At 44.1% G+C, this 19,390-nt stretch overlaps 1 protein-coding gene across 1 annotated transcript in view; it reads right to left on the minus strand.

Moving 5' to 3' along the window:
- Positions 1 to 19,390, minus strand: part of INTS6 (integrator complex subunit 6) — a 446,084-nt gene that overhangs the window by 340,414 nt on the left and 86,280 nt on the right. The window contains exon 6 of the mRNA XM_069205444.1: positions 4,737 to 4,862. Coding sequence (XP_069061545.1) covers positions 4,737 to 4,862 — 126 coding nt within the window. The remainder of the gene's footprint in view (positions 1 to 4,736; positions 4,863 to 19,390) is intronic.

Raw genomic sequence — 19,390 nt, forward strand, 5'->3', positions numbered from 1 at the left:
TATCGGGAGACTTGGGGGAACGCTTGGTGGAAGGAAATTTGTAGCTCCTCTCAGATTCCAGAACTTTCTGCCACAGAAATGTGAGGAACATGTGTTTTTTTAGCCAAATTTTGAGGTTTGCAAAGGATTCTGGGTAACAGAACCTGGTCCGAGCCCCGCAAGTCACCCCTCCTTGGATCCCCCTAGGTCTCTAGTTTTCAGAAATGCACAGGTTTGGTAGGTTTCCCTAGGTGGCGGCTGAGCTAGAGGCCAAAATCTACAGGTAGTCACTTTGCTAAAAACAGCTCTGTTTTCTGTGATATGTCCACGTTGTGTTTTGGGGCATATCCTGTCGCGGGCGCTAGGCCTACCCACACAAGTGAGGTATCATTTTTATCGGGAGACGTGGGGGAACGCTGGGTGGAAGGAAATTTGTAGCTCCTCTCAGATTCCAGAACTTTCTGCCACAGAAATGTGAGGAACATGTGTTATTTTACCCAAATTTTGAGGTTTGCAAAGGATTCTGGGTAACAGAACCTGGTCCGAGCCCCGCAAGTCACCCCTCCTTGGATTCCCCTAGGTCTCTAGTTTTCAGAAATGCACAGGTTTGGTAGGTTTCCCTAGGTGGCGGCTGAGCTAGAGGCCAAAATCTACAGGTAGGCACTTCGCAAAAAACACCTCTGTTTTTTTCCAAAATTTAGGATGTGTCCACGTTGCGCTTTGGGGTGTTTCCTGTCGCCGGCGCTAGGCCTACCCACGCAAGTGAGGTATCATTTTTATCGGGAGACTTGGGGGAACGCTGGGTGGAAGGAAATTTGTAGCTCCTCTCAGATTCCAGAACTTTCTGCCACAGAAATGTGAGGGACATGTGTTTTTTTAGCCAAATTTTGAGGTTTGCAAAGGATTCTGGGTAACAGAACCTGGTCCGAGCCCCGCAAGTCACCCCTCCTTGGATTCCCCTAGGTCTCTAGTTTTCAGAAATGCACAGGTTTGGTAGGTTTCCCTAGGTGGCGGCTGAGCTAGAGGCCAAAATCTACAGGTAGTCACTTTGCTAAAAACAGCTCTGTTTTCTGTGATATGTCCACGTTGTGTTTTGGGGCATATCCTGTCGCGGGCGCTAGGCCTACCCACACAAGTGAGGTATCATTTTTATCGGGAGACGTGGGGGAACGCTGGGTGGAAGGAAATTTGTGGCTCCTCTCAGATTCCAGAACTTTCTGCCACAGAAATGTGAGGAACATGTGTTTTTTTAGCCAAATTTTGAGGTTTGCAAAGGATTCTGGGTAACAGAACCTGGTCCGAGCCCCGCAAGTCACCCCTCCTTGGATTCCCCTAGGTCTCTAGTTTTCAGAAATGCACAGGTTTGGTAGGTTTCCCTAGGTGGCGGCTGAGCTAGAGGCCAAAATCTACAGGTAGGCACTTCGCAAAAAACACCTCTGTTTTTTTCCAAAATTTAGGATGTGTCCACGTTGCGCTTTGGGGTGTTTCCTGTCGCCGGCGCTAGGCCTACCCACGCAAGTGAGGTATCATTTTTATCGGGAGACTTGGGGGAACGCTGGGTGGAAGGAAATTTGTAGCTCCTCTCAGATTCCAGAACTTTCTGCCACAGAAATGTGAGGGACGTGTGTTTTTTTAGCCAAATTTTGAGGTTTGCAAAGGATTCTGGGTAACAGAACCTGGTCCGAGCCCCGCAAGTCACCCCTCCTTGGATCCCCCTAGGTCTCTAGTTTTCAGAAATGCACAGGTTTGGTAGGTTTCCCTAGGTGGCGGCTGAGCTAGAGGCCAAAATCTACAGGTAGTCACTTTGCTAAAAACAGCTCTGTTTTCTGTGATATGTCCACGTTGTGTTTTGGGGCATATCCTGTCGCAGGCGCTAGGCCTACCCACACAAGTCAGGTATCATTTTTATCGGGAGACGTGGGGGAACGCTGGGTGGAAGGAAATGTGTGGCTCCTCTCAGATTCCAGAACTTTCTGCCACAGAAATGTGAGGAACATGTGTTTTTTTAGCCAAATTTTGAGGTTTGCAAAGGATTCTGGGTAACAGAACCTGGTCCGAGCCCCGCAAGTCACCCCTCCTTGGATCCCCCTAGGTCTCTAGTTTTCAGAAATGCACAGGTTTGGTAGGTTTCCCTAGGTGGCGGCTGAGCTAGAGGCCAAAATCTACAGGTAGGCACTTCGCAAAAAACACCTCTGTTTTTTTCCAAAATTTAGGATGTGTCCACGTTGCGCTTTGGGGTGTTTCCTGTCGCCGGCGCTAGGCCTACCCACGCAAGTGAGGTATCATTTTTATCGGGAGACTTGGGGGAACGCTGGGTGGAAGGAAATTTGTAGCTCCTCTCAGATTCCAGAACTTTCTGCCACAGAAATGTGAGGGACGTGTGTTTTTTTAGCCAAATTTTGAGGTTTGCAAAGGATTCTGGGTAACAGAACCTGGTCCGAGCCCCGCAAGTCACCCCTCCTTGGATCCCCCTAGGTCTCTAGTTTTCAGAAATGCACAGGTTTGGTAGGTTTCCCTAGGTGGCGGCTGAGCTAGAGGCCAAAATCTACAGGTAGTCACTTTGCTAAAAACAGCTCTGTTTTCTGTGATATGTCCACGTTGTGTTTTGGGGCATATCCTGTCGCGGGCGCTAGGCCTACCCACACAAGTCAGGTATCATTTTTATCGGGAGACGTGGGGGAACGCTGGGTGGAAGGAAATTTGTGGCTCCTCTCAGATTCCAGAACTTTCTGCCACAGAAATGTGAGGAACATGTGTTTTTTTAGCCAAATTTTGAGGTTTGCAAAGGATTCTGGGTAACAGAACCTGGTCCGAGCCCCGCAAGTCACCCCTCCTTGGATCCCCCTAGGTCTCTAGTTTTCAGAAATGCACAGGTTTGGTAGGTTTCCCTAGGTGGCGGCTGAGCTAGAGGCCAAAATCTACAGGTAGTCACTTTGCTAAAAACAGCTCTGTTTTCTGTGATTTGTCCACGTTGTGTTTTGGGGCATATCCTGTCGCGGGCGCTAGGCCTACCCACACAAGTGAGGTATCATTTTTATCGGGATACGTGGGGGAACGCTAGGTGGAAGGAAATGTGTGGCTCCTCTCAGATTCCAGAACTTTCTGCCACAGAAATGTGAGGAACATGTGTTTTTTTAGCCAAATTTTGAGGTTTGCAAAGGATTCTGGGTAACAGAACCTGGTCCGAGCCACACAAGTCACCCCTCCTTGGATTCCCCTAGGTCTCTAGTTTTCAGAAATGCACAGGTTTGGTAGGTTTCCCTAGGTGGCGGCTGAGCTAGAGGCCAAAATCTACAGGTAGTCACTTTGCTAAAAACAGCTCTGTTTTCTGTGATGTGTCCACGTTGTGTTTTGGGGCATATCCTGTCGCGGGTGCTAGGCCTACCCACACAAGTGAGGTACCATTTTTATCGGGAGACTTGGGGGAACATAGATTAGCAAAACAAGTTCTATTGCCCCTTGTCTTTCTCTACATTTTTTCCTTCCAAATATAGGAGTGTGTGTAAAAAAGACATCTATTTGAGAAATTCCCTGTAATTCACGTGCTACTATGGTCACCCCGGAATTCAGAGATGTGCAAATAACCACTGCTCCTCAACACCTTATCTTGTGCCCTTTTTGGAAATGCAAAGGTTTTCTTGATAGCAATTTTTTACTCCTTATATTTCAGCAAATGAATTGCTGTATACCCGGTATAGAATGAAAACGCACTGCAGGGTGCAGCTCATTTATTGGCTCTGGGTTCCTCGGGTTCTTGATGAACCTACAAACCCTATATAGCCCCGCAACCAGAGGAGTCCAGCAGACGTAACGGTATATTGCTTTCGATAATCTGACATTGCAGGGAAAAGTTACAGAGTAAAAAGTAGAGAAAAATTGATGTTTTTTTCACCTCAATTTCAATATTTTTCTTTTTCAGCTGTTATTTTCTGTAGGAAACCCTTGTAGGATCTACACAAATGACCCCTTGATGAATTCAGAATTGTGTCTACTTTTCAGAAATGTTTAGGTTTCTGGGATCCAGCATTGGTTTCATGACCATTCCGGTCACTGACTGGAAGGAGGCTGAAAGCACAAAAAATTGCACAAATGGGGTATGCCCCAGTACAATGCCAAAATTGTGTTGAAAAATTGGGTTTTCGGATTCAAGTCTGCCTGTTCCTGAAAGCTGGGAAGCTGCTGAGTTTAGCACCGCAAACCCTTTGTTGATGCCATTTTCAGGGGAAAAACCACAAGCCTTCTTCTGCAGCCCCTTTTTCCAATTTTTTTGAAAAAAACGAAATTTTCACTGTATTTTGGCCAATTTCTTGGCCTCCTTCAAGGGAACCCACAAAGTCTGGGTACCTTTAGAATCGCTAGGATGTTGGAAAAAAAGGACGCAAATTTGGCTTGGTTAGCTTATGTGGACAAAAAGTTATGAGGGCCTAAGCGCGAACTGCCCCAAATAGGCAAAAAAAGGCCTGGCACAGGAGGGGGAAAAGGCCTGGCAGCGAAGTGGTTAAAGAAGAGATGCGACCAAGCTGTAAGTTAACAGCAACGCACTGAGGTTGTACTATAATTCTATTTGTATGGTGAAGACTGTCAAGAATGCAACAAGGCTTGGATTTCACACTTCATTAATACTACAAAAGTGGCAAAGAAAAAATATGAGCATTGAGCACTAGGTCTAGAATTTAAAAAAACAAAAATAGAAATGATTCCATAATTATGTCAAGATAAACAGCAACATTTAGTTAAAATTCATGAAAAAACAATACCTTCAATAATTGGAGGATCTGGTCCCGACTTCTCAAAATTTATCACTACCCCACTTTGCACTTTCTGAACTAGTGACTCCAAACACTGATTCAACATTCTCTGAGAAAACACACAGTATGAGCGTCCTATGGAAGAAAAACAAGAGAAGCCAATTTTTTAAAAACATTTTCATAATACCCATGGATTCCTCATTTCCTCCAACAATCAACTTTGGCATCATTGCCTAGAAAGCAGAAAGTCATGTACTTACACGAGTAGACCTAAATGTGGCGGAAAGCATTCTTCACTCTAAATGCCAAGCTCTTTTCTAATCAACCCCTCCCCCACAAATGGAAATGTTGCAAAAAGCATATTGCATAACATTTATCTTCATACTATTCTTGCTTTGCTACTCCTGCCTTCCGCATTGCAGTAATCCTCATGGTTGTGAGCCCACCTAGACTTTAACAAAACCATTTACCTGGGAGCTCATAATCAATGAGTCTTGCACTACATATGACTGGAATAGAGATGAAGTCTGAACTTCAGCTGCAAGCAATTTAACTACATTAAAGTCACTGAAATCCAATAATGTTCCGACTGTCAGGTCTTAAAACTAGTGAAGTGAATAAAGCAAGACGTAGTGCTACCCGTGACCATTATTAATGCATGTTAACGGGAGAGCTATAAACAGCTGATCTGGATCACACCCAAAAAAGTGTTACAGCCCTGAAAAGCAGGGCTTTGGGAGTGGAGGGTTGTGACTCAAGTTACATGTAAACAATCAACATATGAACTCGATTCAATAGCATTTGTTGTACATGGGCAAAACCCATTTGTAAGAAATTATTTACTAGTAACTACCACAGATATCCTGCATAGATTCATATGCTTGAATCATCCCATTTCCAAGGCTGAGAATCAATGTATATTTTCAACAACACCAGTGGGAATATGTATTCAAGCAATGGTGTACATCCAGTACTATAAGTATCACATCCACATCAGCTTAGTAAGACGATCTCCATACAACAGAGGGCAAGCAGTACAGCTTCATGTAACTGCATCATTATTTAGGCTTGAAAACCAAAATGTATTTTGTACTTTAATTTGTAAAAATAATTTTATGATCAACTGAAATTACATTCAAACACTGCTTGTTCGAATATAACATTTTCTTAAGAACATAACATTTTACTGAAAATCATTAAACAGTATTTCATTGATGAATGTAAAAAAATACAAAGTGGCATAATGCACAGCTCTTATCAAGCTCAGAAGTAATTATGCTATCATACAAAGTTGAGCTGCACATTGCTACTTTCGTTTTTTTCCACCACTGATGAAGTGGATGTCCTCTGAACTATTCCCAAATAAGCCACCTAATTTCAGATTTCATGTCGTAAGTGTGTACGGAGTAACCACTTTCAAATAAAGGCGCTATAAGAGATATGCATGGAAATCTATAGAAAACTGGAGATCTACAGTTACAGGAAAGTACTTCTCAGCACTGAATCGTTCATAGATTGAATCAAAACTAGCAAATCAAGAAGTGCAGTACCAAAGGGGAGGAGCAAAGAGCAGTATCTTATTGAAAGGTATCTAGAGCGCTTGCTTCTAGTCTGAATGCCCAAGTAATTTTTGTTGACGGTAATGGCCCGTTCACTGTGCTACTGTTCTTATGTCCAGGAGAAGTATTCCAACAAACAGTGCTGCCATGGGGCCATCCTCTCCAGTGAAGCAAGTTTTTACTCTTCCCGATAGCAGCCAGACTATCTGTGTTAGATAGAGAGGTGTTGTATAACCATCTAGGTATGCTTGACAACAGGTAGTTCTCATGTGCATGCCCAAAGACCACAAACAATTGGTCTGATGTCTTAAAATACATTGGTTTGGTCAGCATCTTTTCATGTCAAAGGAACCCAGAGATTTTTATTTTATTTGATTACAGTTTATAATAAAGTTGGTAAAAAATAGGATAGTTTACATGAAAATCAATGTTAATTTCAGGATTAATTTAGGGTTAGATTTCAGTGTTTCACCGCCTGTATGGAAAAGCTCAGGGCTGTCCATTAAGCTTTGATAGATAGGATTAAGCTACCATAGTAATATTACATTTGTCGCTTGACACAAGTGAACAGAAGAGTTGTGTTATGGATGAACAACAATAGTCAGAACTCGCTACTGTTACAAAAGCATTGTGGAATCAAACAGGATTTGACAGATAGGGGTTGTAAGCTTTTGCTTCCGCTCGTTACATAGAGTTGTTGTATACTACTATCCCCCAGGATACGACTGGTGGCGGCAGCAGCAGGGGTGCTTACACCATAATAATGGTTTTATGACAGTTTTGATCTTCAGTCTAAAGAGCTTGCACTCACTGAGAAGTTTTTTATCTCAAAGATCAATTAAAAAGCCTGGTGCCCAGAATATTTATGACAGTAACTTTTGCAACAAGTCTGATATATATATATATAAATATATATATATAAATATATATATATATATATATATATATATATATATATATATATATATTGTAATCTTATTTATATAGCACTCATTATCCCCGACAAATCGTTATATTGTAATCGTACTTATATAGCACTCATTATCCCTGACAAATCGTTGAAGCAGTTTTAGGAAAGAAGCACACTGCTACGGAACCCAAAGGATTAGTGGTGGATTAGCAAAGGAGAAATATAAATAGTTATAAGGAGTGGTAGGAGTAGTAGACTTGTATCTGTTAGTTGGATAAATAGGGTAAAGGATGTATAGAGGAGGAAAGAGTTTGGAAAGGGTTATTTGGGTGTTCATAGTAGTAAAAAAGGTTTGGGAGGCGTCAGTGAGCCTGTTAAGTGCATGAATAGGATAAATGATGGACAGAGCAGGGCAAGAGTTTGGAAAAGGTAATTTTGGGGTGAGTCAGAGTGCAGGGAGGGGACATTTTGGAATAGGATGAGACAGGGTTTGGGGAGTTAACTTTTTTTTTCTTCTCTGCAGTGGGAGGAAATGAAAATGTCACTTACCCAGTGTACATCTGTTCGTGGCATCAGTCGCTGAAGATTCACATGTTGTGCATAGCCCGCCATCTGGTGTTGGGTCGGAGTGTTACAAGTTGTTTTTCTTCGAAGAGGTCTTTCGAGTCACGGGACCGAGTGACTCCTCCTCTTTGTCTCCATTGCGCATGGGCGTCGACTCCATCTTCGATTGTTTTCCCCGCAGAGGGTGAGGTAGGAGTTGTGTTGTAGTAATAGTGCCCATGCAATGGAGTGACTAAGTATGTACCTATTTAAGGTTTAAATAATATATTTACAAATGTACAAAGCTTAAGCTAACTTCCGAACTGCTACAGGCTCCCGGGGAGGCGGGTGGGCACATGTGAATCTTCAGCGACTGATGCCACGAACAGATGTACACTGGGTAAGTGACATTTTCAGTTCGATGGCATCTGTCGCTGTAGATACACATGTTGTGCATAGACTAGTAAGCAGTTATCTCCCCAAAAGCGGTGGCTCAGCCTGTAGGAGTGGAAGTAGTTTGAAATAAGGTTCTTAACACGGCTTGACCTACTGTGGCTTGTTGTGCGGATAGCACGTCTACACAGTAGTGCTTGATAAACGTGTGAGGCGTAGACCATGTGGCTGCCTTACATATTTCGTGCATTGGAATATTCCCTAGGAAGGCCATGGTAGCGCCTTTCTTTCTGGTTGAGTGTGCCCTTGGTGTAATGGGCAGTTGTCTTTTTGCTTTAAGGTAGCAGATTTGGATGCACTTAACTATCCATCTGGCTATACCCTGTTTAGATATTGGGTTTCCTGCATGAGGTTTTTGAAATGCAATAAACAGTTGTTTAGTTTTTCTGATGTTTTTAGTTCTGTCGATGTAGTACATTAGTGCTCTTTTGACGTCTAATGTATGTAGTGCCCTTTCAGCTATGGAATCTGGCTGTGGGAAGAACACTGGTAGCTCTACCGTTTGATTTAGGTGGAACGGTGAAATAACCTTTGGCAAAAATTTAGGATTGGTCCTTAGGACTACTTTATTTTTGTGTAGTTGGATAAAAGGTTCTTGTATTGTAAACGCCTGAATTTCACTTACTCTTCTTAGAGATGTGATGGCGATGAGAAATGCAACTTTCCAGGTTAGGAATTGTATTTCGCAAGAATGCATAGGTTCAAAGGGTGGACCCATGAGTCTTGTTAAGACAATGTTGAGGTTCCATGAAGGAACGGGTGGTGTCCTTGGTGGTATAATTCTTTTGATGCCTTCCATAAACGCTTTAATGACAGGTATCCTAAATAGTGAAGTTGAATGGGTAATCTGCAGGTATGCAGATATTGCTGCGAGGTGTATTTTAATGGAAGAGAAGGCCAGGTTCGATTTTTGTAAGTGTAGTAAGTAGCCCACTACATCCTTTGGAGATGCGTGTAATGGTTGAATTTGATTCTGATGGCAGTAGCAAACAAACCTTTTCCATTTGCTTGCATAGCAGTGTCTAGTGGATGGTCTTCTAGCTTGCTTTATGACTTCCATACATTCTTGTGTGAGGTTTAAGTGTCCGAATTCTAGGATTTCAGGAGCCAGATTGCTAGATTCAGCGATGCTGGGTTTGGATGCCTGATCTGTTGTTTGTGTTGTGTTAACAGATCTGGCCTGTTGGGCAACTTGACGTGGGGTACTACTGATAGGTCTAGCAGTGTTGTGTACCAAGGTTGCCTTGCCCATGTTGGTGCTATCAGTATGAGTTTGAGTTTGTTTTGACTCAATTTGTTTACTAGATATGGAAGGAGAGGGAGAGGGGGAAAAGCGTACGCAAATATCCCTGACCAGTTCATCCATAGGGCATTGCCTTGAGACTGCCTGTGTGCGAAGTTTTGGCATTTTGCGTTCTCCTTTGTTGCAAATAAGTCTATTTGAGGTGTTCCCCAAAGTTTGAAGTAAGTGTTTAGAATTTGGGGGTGAATTTCCCATTCGTGGACCTGTTGGTGATCGAGAGAGATTGTCTGCAAGTTGATTCTGGATCCCTGGAATAAACTGTGCTATTAGGCGAACGTGGTTGTGAATTGCCCATCGCCATATCTTTTGTGCTAGAAGGCTCAGCTGCGTTGAGTGTGTCCCCCCCCCTGTTTGTTTAGATAATACATTGTTGTCATGTTGTCTGTTTTGACAAGAATGTATTTGTGAATTATGATTGGTTGGAATACTTTTAGTGCTTGAAAAACTGCTAGCAGTTCCAGGTGATTTATGTGCAGTTTTGTTTGATGTACGTCCCATTGTCCTTGTATGCTGTGTTGATCGAGGTGTGCTCCCCACCCCGTCATGGAAGCATCTGTCGTTATTACGTATTGTGGCACTGGGTCTTGGAAAGGCCATCCTTTGTTTAAATTTATACTGTTCCACCATATAAGCGAGAGGTATGTTTGGCGGTCTATCAACACCAGATCTAGAAGGTGACCATGTGCTTGTGACCATTGTGATGCTAGGCACTGTTGTAAGGGCCTCATGTGCAGTCTTGCGTTCGGGACAATGGCTATGCATGAGGACATCATGCCTAGGAGTTGTAATATCATTTTTGCTTGTATTCTCTGTGTTGGGTACATGCGTTGTATGATCTTGTTGAAATTTTGAATTCTCTGTGGACTTGGAGTGGCTAATCCTTTTGTTGTGTCTATTATGGCTCCTAGGTATCGTTGTACTTTGCACAGCAGAATGTGTGATTTTGCATAGTTGATGGTGAAACCGAGTTTGTAGAGGTTTTGTATGACCTGATTTGTGTGGTGTGAGCACCTTGTCAGTGAGTTGGTCTTGATTAGCCAGTCGTCTAGATACGGGAATACGTGTATTTGCTGCCTTCTGATGTGTGCAGCCACTACTGCTAGACATTTTGTAAAGACTCTTGGTGCGGTTGTTAAACCAAACAGCAATACTTTGAATTGGTAATGTATTCCTTTGAATACAAACCTGAGGTATTTCCTGTGCGACTGATGTATTGGTATGTGGAAATACGCGTCTTTGAGATCTAAGGTTGTCATGTAGTCCTGTTGCTTTAGCAATGGTAACACCTCTTGTAGCGTGACCATGTGAAAGTGTTCTGATTTGATGTAGGTGTTTAGTGTTCTGAGGTCTAGGATTGGTCTCAGTGTTTTGTCCTTTTTTGGTATTAGGAAGTACAGTGAATAAACTCCTGTGTTTATTTGTGTTTCTGGTACTAGTTCTATTGCGTTCTTTTGCAATAATGCTTGAACTTCTGTTTCCAGAAGGTCTGAATGTTGTTTTGATAAATTCTGTGCTTTTGGTGGTATGTTTGGAGGGATTTGTAGAAATTCTATGCAATAACCATGTTGGATAATTGCTAAGACCCAAGTGTCTGTAGTTATTTCCTCCCATGCTTGGTAATACTGACCTATTCTTCCCCCCACTGGTGTTGTGTGGAGGGGATGAGTGACATGTGAGTCACTGCTTGGTTGTAGGGGTTTTGGGGCTTTGAAATTTTCCCCTATTCCTAGGGAATTGTCCTCTGTATTGGCCCCGAAAGCCTCCCCTCTGGTACTGTCCCTGGTAGCTGGACGGTGTTGTCTGTGAGGTGCTGGCTTGTGTGGCCTGACCCCGAAACCCCCCTCTAAAGGTTGTCTTGCGGAAGGTGCTGTAAGTGCCTCTGCTCTGCGGGGAGTAGAGTGCGCCCATGGCTTTAGCAGTGTCAGTGTCCTTTTTCAGTTTCTCAATTGCCGTGTCCACCTCTGGTCCGAACAGTTGTTTCTCATTGAATGGCATATTGAGCACTGCCTGCTGTATCTCTGGTTTAAAACCAGACGTTCGTAGCCATGCGTGCCTTCATAGTCACAGATGTGTTAATTGTTCTCGCAGCTGTGTCCGCTGCGTCCATAGAGGAGCGTATCTGATTATTAGATATGTTTTGTCCTTCCTCAACCACCTGCTTCGCCCTCTTTTGTAGTTCCTTGGGTAGATGCTCAATGAGGTGTTGCATCTCGTCCCAATGGGCTCTGTCATAGCGCGCAAGTAGTGCTTGAGAGTTAGCGATGCGCCACTGGTTTGCAGCTTGTACTGCGACTCTCTTTCCGGCTGCATCGAACTTGCGGCTCTCTTTATCTGGGGGTGGTGCATCCCCAGATGTGTGGGAGTTGGCTCTCTTGCGAGCTGCTCCTACTACGACGGAATCTGGTGGCAGCTGTGTGGTGATGAAAACAGGGTCTGTGGGAGGTGCTTTATATTTCTTTTCCACCCTTGGTGTTATTGCCCTACTCTTGACCGGCTCCTTGAAGATTTCCTTTGCGTGCCGAAGCATTCCTGGGAGCATAGGCAGGCTTTGGTAGGAGCTGTGGGTGGAGGAGAGGGAGTTGAATAAGAAGTCATCCTCGACTGGTTCTGAGTGGAGGTTTACGGTGTGGAACTCTGCCGCTCTAGCCACCACTTGTGAATATGCTGTGCTGTCTTCTGGTGGTGACGGCCTTGTGGGATACGCCTCTGGACTGTTGTCCGACACTGGGGCGTCGTATAAGTCCCAAGCGTCTTGGTCCTGGTCACCTTGGCTCACGGTGGTGTGAGCCGGGGAATGTGATGGAGTTTGTGCTGGTGAAACGTTAGTTACAGGTGGAGGAGAGGGTGGCGGAGTTACCTTTTTCACCATTTTTGTTTGTGGTGCTTGGTCTGTCTGAAACTCCAGTCTCCTCTTTCTCCTAATAGGGGGAAGGGTGCTTATTTTCCCTGTTCCTTCCTGTATGAAAATACGTTTCTGCGTATGGTCCACTTCGGTGGATTGCAACTCTTCCTCAAATCTATGCTTTCGCATCTGAGAGGACAGTGATTGCTCCTCTGAATAGGAACCGGTAACTGGGTCGGTTGCGGGTCGTTTCGGCACCGAAACCCTGTCTGTACTCTTTTTCGGCTCCGAGGTGACTTTCTTCTTTTTTGGAGTCGAAACCTCTCGGCGTCGATCTTCCTCGGTGCCACTGTCTCGGCGTCGAGCCGTTTCGGCACCGCTATCTCGGCGTCGATCTTTTTCAGCAGCACTTTCTCGGTCCCGAGAAGGCTGCGTGCCGGTGTCTCGACCGGAGTCGGACGATCTCGGCACTGTTTCGGCCTTTTTCGGTGCTGATGGTCGGTCACCAAATTTATGGGTCGAGCCATGGCCTGGTGGCAGTGGCGTCCCCTGGGCCTTGTCACTTTTCTTGTGTGTTGTCTTCGACGTCATACTCACAGTTCTTTGATCGTCGAATTCCTCGGAGTCCGATTCGTGGATCGAGAAGGTTTCTTCTTCCTCTTGTTCCTCGAACTCTCGGTGTGCTGTCGGCGTGGACGCCATCTGAAGTCTTCTGGCTCGACGGTCACGGAGTGTCTTTCGGGACCGGAACGCACGACAGGCCTCGCAAGTCTCTTCACTGTGCTCAGGCGACAGGCACAGGTTACAGACCAAATGTTGGTCTGTATACGGGTATTTGTTGTGGCATTTGGGACAGAAACGGAAAGGGGTCCGTTCCATCAGCGTTGTTTTACACGCGGTCGGGCCGACCAGGCCCCGACGGGGGATCGAAAGCTACCCCGAAGGGCACCGGAGCTCTTCAAACTTCGATGCAGTGTCGATTCTATCTAAGCCGATCCCGAACGCAACAATACCGACGTAATCTTCCGATAGTTAGCTAACTTTCCGTTCCGAAACTCGGAGCGACAGAAACACGTCCGAACCCGATGGCGGAAAGAAAACAATCGAAGATGGAGTCGACGCCCATGCGCAATGGAGACAAAGAGGAGGAGTCACTCGGTCCCGTGACTCGAAAGACTTCTTTGAAGAAAAACAACTTGTAACACTCCGACCCAACACCAGATGGCGGGCTATGCACAACATGTGTATCTACAGCGACAGATGCCATCGAACATATAAAAATGTGTACCTACATAACCAAACAAGAGGTACTTATACATAGAGATTTTAACATGCTATGCATATTGAAAATCTCAGGAGATATAAAATTGTACTCAAAGTCTCATATGTACATGTATGGATACATATTTAAAATCTTAGGCTTTCTATTTTTGCTGTAAGTTAAGGTTTTCATTTATTACATTTTTTAATTTAGATTTAACTATAAGTCGAAGCACTTAAATCATAGTTACACATTGATAGATGTGTTACTATAGGAAAATAAACCCATAAGCATACACTTATCAACTTGTTACTGATTTATTGATTTACTCAGATATGGATGTAAGGATAAAGGTATACATATATGTACACAATTTATTTCTAATTGTTTTAATATTTTTTATATTATATATATGGAAAATGTCACTTACCCAGTGTACATCTGTTTTGGCATGTTCCGCTGCAGATTCAAATGCTATCCACAGGTCCTGCCATCTAGTGTTGGGCTCGGAGTGTTACAAGTTGTTTTTCTTTAAAGAAGTCTTTTAGAGTCACTGGATCGAGTGACTCCTTTTTCGGCTCCATTGCGCATGGGCATCGACTCCATCTTAGATTGTTTTCCCGCAGAGGGTAAGGTAGGAGTGACAGAGTGTAAAGAACGAGATGTCCATGCAATGGAATAGAGATATATATACATATGTACGAATTTAAATGTAACTTAAACGGCTACAGGCTCCCGGGGAGGGTGCATGTGAGACTGCAGCGGAACATGCCACAAACAGATGTACACTAGGTAAGTGACATTTTCCATTCGATGGCATATGTAGCTGAAGATACACATGCTATGCATAGACTACAAAGCTGTTCTTCTCCCCTAAGCGGTGGTCAGCCTGTAAGAGTTGAAGTTGTTTGAAATAGTGTTCTTAGTACAGCCTGTCCTACTGTGGCTTGTTGTGTTGCTAACACATCTACACAGTAATGCTTGGTAAATGTATGGGTGTTGACCAAGTGGCTGCTTTACAGATTCCTGTCATTGGTATATTTCCTAGAAATGCCATTGTTGCTCCTTTTTTCCTAGTGGAATGTGCTTTTGGTGTTATTAACAGCTATCTTTTAGGCAACAAGTTTGCATGCATTTCACTATCCATCTGGCTATGCCTTGTTTTGATATAGGATTACCAGTATGGGGCTTTTGGAATGCGACAAAACAACTGTTTAATTTTCCTAAATGACTTTGTTCTGTCAATGTAATACATTAAAACTCTTAATATCTAATGTATGTAGTGCTCTCTCTGCCACCGAGTCTGGCTGTGGGAAGAAGACTGGAAGTTCCACTGTTTGATTTAAATGAAACGGTGAGATGACCTTAGGTAGAAATGTAGGGTTTGTGCGAAGTACAACCTTATGTTTGTGTACTTGTATAAAGGGTTGTTCAATAGTGAATGCTTGTATTGCATTAACTCTTCGTAATGAAGCGATTGCCACTAGAAATGCTACTTTCCAAGTTAGGAATTAAATCTGACAGGAGTGCATGGGTTCAAAGGGTGGACCCATGAGTCGTGTGAGTACAATGTTAAGATTCCATGAAGGTACTGGTGGCGTTCTTGGAGGTATGATGCGTTTTAGACCCTCCGTGAGAGCTTTGATGACAGGCACTCTAAATAGAGACTTGGTTTGTCTATTTTGCAAATAAGCACAAATTGCTGTGAGATGTATCTTAATGGATGAAAAATATAAATTTTCTATTTGTAAATGGAGTAGATAGCCTACAATGTCTTGTATGGTTGTGTCTAGGGGTGTTATGTGTTTTGCTTGGCAGTAGAAAAAAAATATTTTCCATTTGTTTGCATAACACTGCCTGGTGGTAGGTTTTCTTGCCTGTTTAATCACCTCCATACATTCTGCGGAAGATGTAGATATTCAAACTCTAAGATTTCAGGAGCCAGATTGCCAGATTGAGCATTGCTGGATTGGGGTGTCTGATCTGTTGTTTGTTTTGTGTCAACAGGTCTGGTCTGTTTGGGAGTTTGATGTGTGTTACTATTGACAGGTCTAGCAATGTGGTATACCATGGTTGACATGCCCACGTTGGTGCTTTAAGTATGAGTTTATTTTGACGCAGTTTGTTGACCAGAAATGGAATGAGCGGGAGAGGGGGGAAGAGCGTAAGCAAATATCCCTGACCAGTTGATCCATAGAGCATTGCCCTTGATCAAGGGTGTGGGTACCTGGACGCAAAGCTTTGGCATTTTGCATTGTGGTTGGGGGCGAACAGATCTATGTCTGGTGTCCCCCACTGACAAAATTATTTGTGAAGCACTTGGGGGTGAATTTCCCACTCGTGGGTTTATTGGTGATCTCGGCTGAGAATTGATTGTGAATCCCTGGAATGTATTGAGCTACCAGGTGTATGTTGTTGTGAATCGCCCAATGCCAATTTTTTGTGCTAGAAGACAAAGTTGTGATGGGTGGGTTCCTCCCTGTTTGTTTAGGTAGTACATTGTTGTCATATTGTCTGTTCTGACAAGAATGTGTTTGTGAACAAGAAGAGGTTGAAAGGCTCTTAGTGCTAGGGATACTGCTAGCAGTTCTAAGTGATTTATGTGAAGTTGTTTTTGTTTGTTGTACCATTGTCCCTGAATGTTGTGATTGTTGAGGTGTGCTCCCCATCCAATCATTGATGCATCTGTTGTAAGAACGGCGTGAGGTACAGGGTCTTGAAATGGCCGCCCTTTGTTTAAATTTGTGGGATTCCACCACTGATGCGAAATGTGTGGCGGTCTATCAACACTAGATCTTGGAGATGACCATGTGCCTCCGACCATTGTTTTGCAAGGCACTGTTGTAAGGGCCGCATATTTAATCTTGCGTTTGGGACAATGGCGATGCATGATGCCATCATACCCAAATGTTTCATGACAAATTGGACAGTGTACTGTTGGTTTGGCTGGATTTTTAGCAATATGCTGTGGAACGTTTGAACTCTTTGTGGACTTGGGCTTGCAAGAGCTTTTTGGGTGTTTAATGTAGCTCCTAAGTACTGCTGAATTTGTGCTGGTTGTAGGTGCGATTTTTGCTAATTTATTGAGAACCCTAGTGTGTGTAGGGTGTTTATTACATAACGTGTGTGATGTTGGCACTGTTTTTGAGTGTTGGCTTTTATTAGCCAGTCGTCGAGATATGGGAAGACATGTATATGTTGTCTCCTTATATATGCTGCAACTACGGCAAGGCATTTTGTAAATACTCTGGGAGCTGTTATCCCGAAAGGTAACACTTTGAACTGGTAATGTTTTCCTTGTACTACAAATCGGAGATATTTTCTGTGTGCTGGATGGATGGATGGGTATGTGAAAATACACTTCTTTTAGATCCAGTGTTTCCATAAAATCTTGTTGTTGTAGCAGTAGGACTACATCCTGTAGCGTTACAATGTGAAAGTGTTCTGATCGGATGTAGAGATAGAAAAGTCCTGAGATCTAATATTGGTCTTAATGTTTTGTTCTTTTTGGGAATGAGGAAGTACAGGGAGTAAACCCCTGTTCCTTTTTGATGATGTGGCACATGTTCTATGGTTTGTTTGAGTAATAGTGCCTGTACTTCTGTTTGCAACATTGAAATGTGTTGGGAGGAGAGTTTGTGTGGTTTTGGAGGTCTATCTGGAGGAATTGGTGCGAATTCTATGCAGTAACCATGTTGGATAATGGATAAGACCCAATTGTCTGGTGTGATGGGTAAGCAGTGTGTGTGGAACTTTTGCAGTCTTCCTCCCACAGGGGAAGTGTGGTGAGGGAAGATGTGGAGCAAGTCACTGTTTTGTGTGTGTGCGGTTTGCTTTGAGGGCTGATATTTTCCCCTAGTTCTGGGGAACTGGCCCCTGTAGTTTCCTTGAAACCCCCCTCTTTGGTACTGTGGCAGGTAAGACGGTTTCGATTGTGAGGTAGATGCCTCAGATGTTTGGGCTCTAAAACCTCCCCGTATTGAGAATTTCTAAATGAGCCTCTGTACTGTGTTGAGTAAAACGCTTCCATGGCCTTAGCAGTGTCAGAGTCCTTTTTCCTTTTTTTCAATGGCTGTATCAACCTGTGTGCCAAACAGCTGTTTTTCATTAAATGGCATGTTAAGGACAGCTTGCTGGATTTCGGGTTTAAAGCCTGACGACCAAAGCCATGCGTGTCTTCTAATGGTGACGCAGTATTGATTGTTCTTGCTGCTGTGTCTGCGGAGTCTAACGCTGACCTGATTTGATTATTTGTAATAGCCTGCCCTTCCTCGACTATTTGCTGGGCTCTTTTCTGTTGTTCCTTGGGGAGATGCTGGATGGTATCTTTTATCTCATCCCAGAGGGCCCTATCGTACCTAGCCAGTAGTGCTTGGGAGTTTGCTATTCTCCATTGATTAGCCGCTTGTGATGCTACTCTTACCAGCAGCATCGAATTTCCGGCTTGCTTTATCTGGTGGCGGTGCATCACCAGACGACTTGGAGTTAGCCCTTTCTTGCTGCGCTGACCACTACGGAATCTGGAGGTAGCTGTTGGGTAATAAAAGCTGGGTCAGAAGGAGGTGGCTTATATTTCTTTTCTACCCTATGAGAGATTGCTCTTGCCTTAACTGGTTCCTGAAAGATCTGAAGTGCATGTTTTAGCATGCCAGGAAGCATGGGTAGAGACTGGTACGTGGTGTGAGTTGAGGACAACGTATTAAATAGAAAATCATCCTCAAGAGGTTCTGTGTGCATGGCTACGTTATGGTAGGACGCTGTCCTAGCTAGAACCTGAGTGTATGAGGTGCTATCCTCTGGGGATGATGGTTTTGACGGCTATCATTCTGGACTATTGTCAGAAATGGGATCATCGTAAAGGTCCCATGGGTCAGCATCATCTTGGTGTGACTCTGCAGAGTGTACTGGAAACTGTACAGTAGGGGTAGTAGGTGGAGAGACAGTTAGTTGAGAAGAATGAGGAGGAGGCTGGTGAGGTGAGAACTGAGGAGGTGGAGATTTTTGTTTGGGTTTTGCCACTTTAGCAGGTGGCTGGTCAGTGTCCAAATGTCCTTGAAAGGCCAGCTTCCTCTGTTTTTAGAGGAGGTGCAGTGAGGATCTTGCCAGTGTCTTTATGAATTTGAATTCTGGCCTGTTTTTCATCAAATTCCTCCATTTGCGTAAGTTCCTCAGAAAATCTATGGCTTTCTTTCAGTTGTTTGGAAAGTCCATGCTCCTCTGTATATATGGGTCTTTTTGGCTCCGAAGCCGGTTTCCTCGGGATCGAAAGGCCTGGAGTAGAAGTTGGCCTCGGCTCAGAGAGGGATTTTTTAAGATTCGACTCAATGGGTCAGTGCTCGACTATTACGGAGCCTGTGCTTCGGCTCGAGTCCGAAGGCTTCAGTAGCGTGACCTTTCTCGGTGCCGAAGTTGTTGCTTGGTCACCAGAAGTCTTTTTATGGATGGAGCATTGGCCTTCTGGCAGTGGCGTCCCCGAGGCCTTGTGTTTGGGCTTGGATGGGACAGGGGCAGGCGTACTCACTCACGTGCTGTCCTGCCGTGATTGGTATGTCATTGTCGGACTCTTGCTTGGAGTCGGACCCCTGAATGGAGACTGCGGTGTGCATAATCTCCTCCTCTTCTACGTCGAGACGTTCGGTGCTTCTTGACGCCATTTCCAACCTTCGCGCTCTTCGATCTCGTAGAGTCTTCTTCGAGCGGAAGGATCTGCAGGCCTCGCAAGTATCCTCACGTGGTCTGGAGAAAGACACAGGTTACAGACAAGATGTTGGTCCGTATAAGGGAACTTAGCG

Source organism: Pleurodeles waltl, chromosome 8, assembly GCF_031143425.1.
Source record: "Pleurodeles waltl isolate 20211129_DDA chromosome 8, aPleWal1.hap1.20221129, whole genome shotgun sequence".
Lineage (NCBI taxonomy): Eukaryota > Metazoa > Chordata > Amphibia > Caudata > Salamandridae > Pleurodeles > Pleurodeles waltl.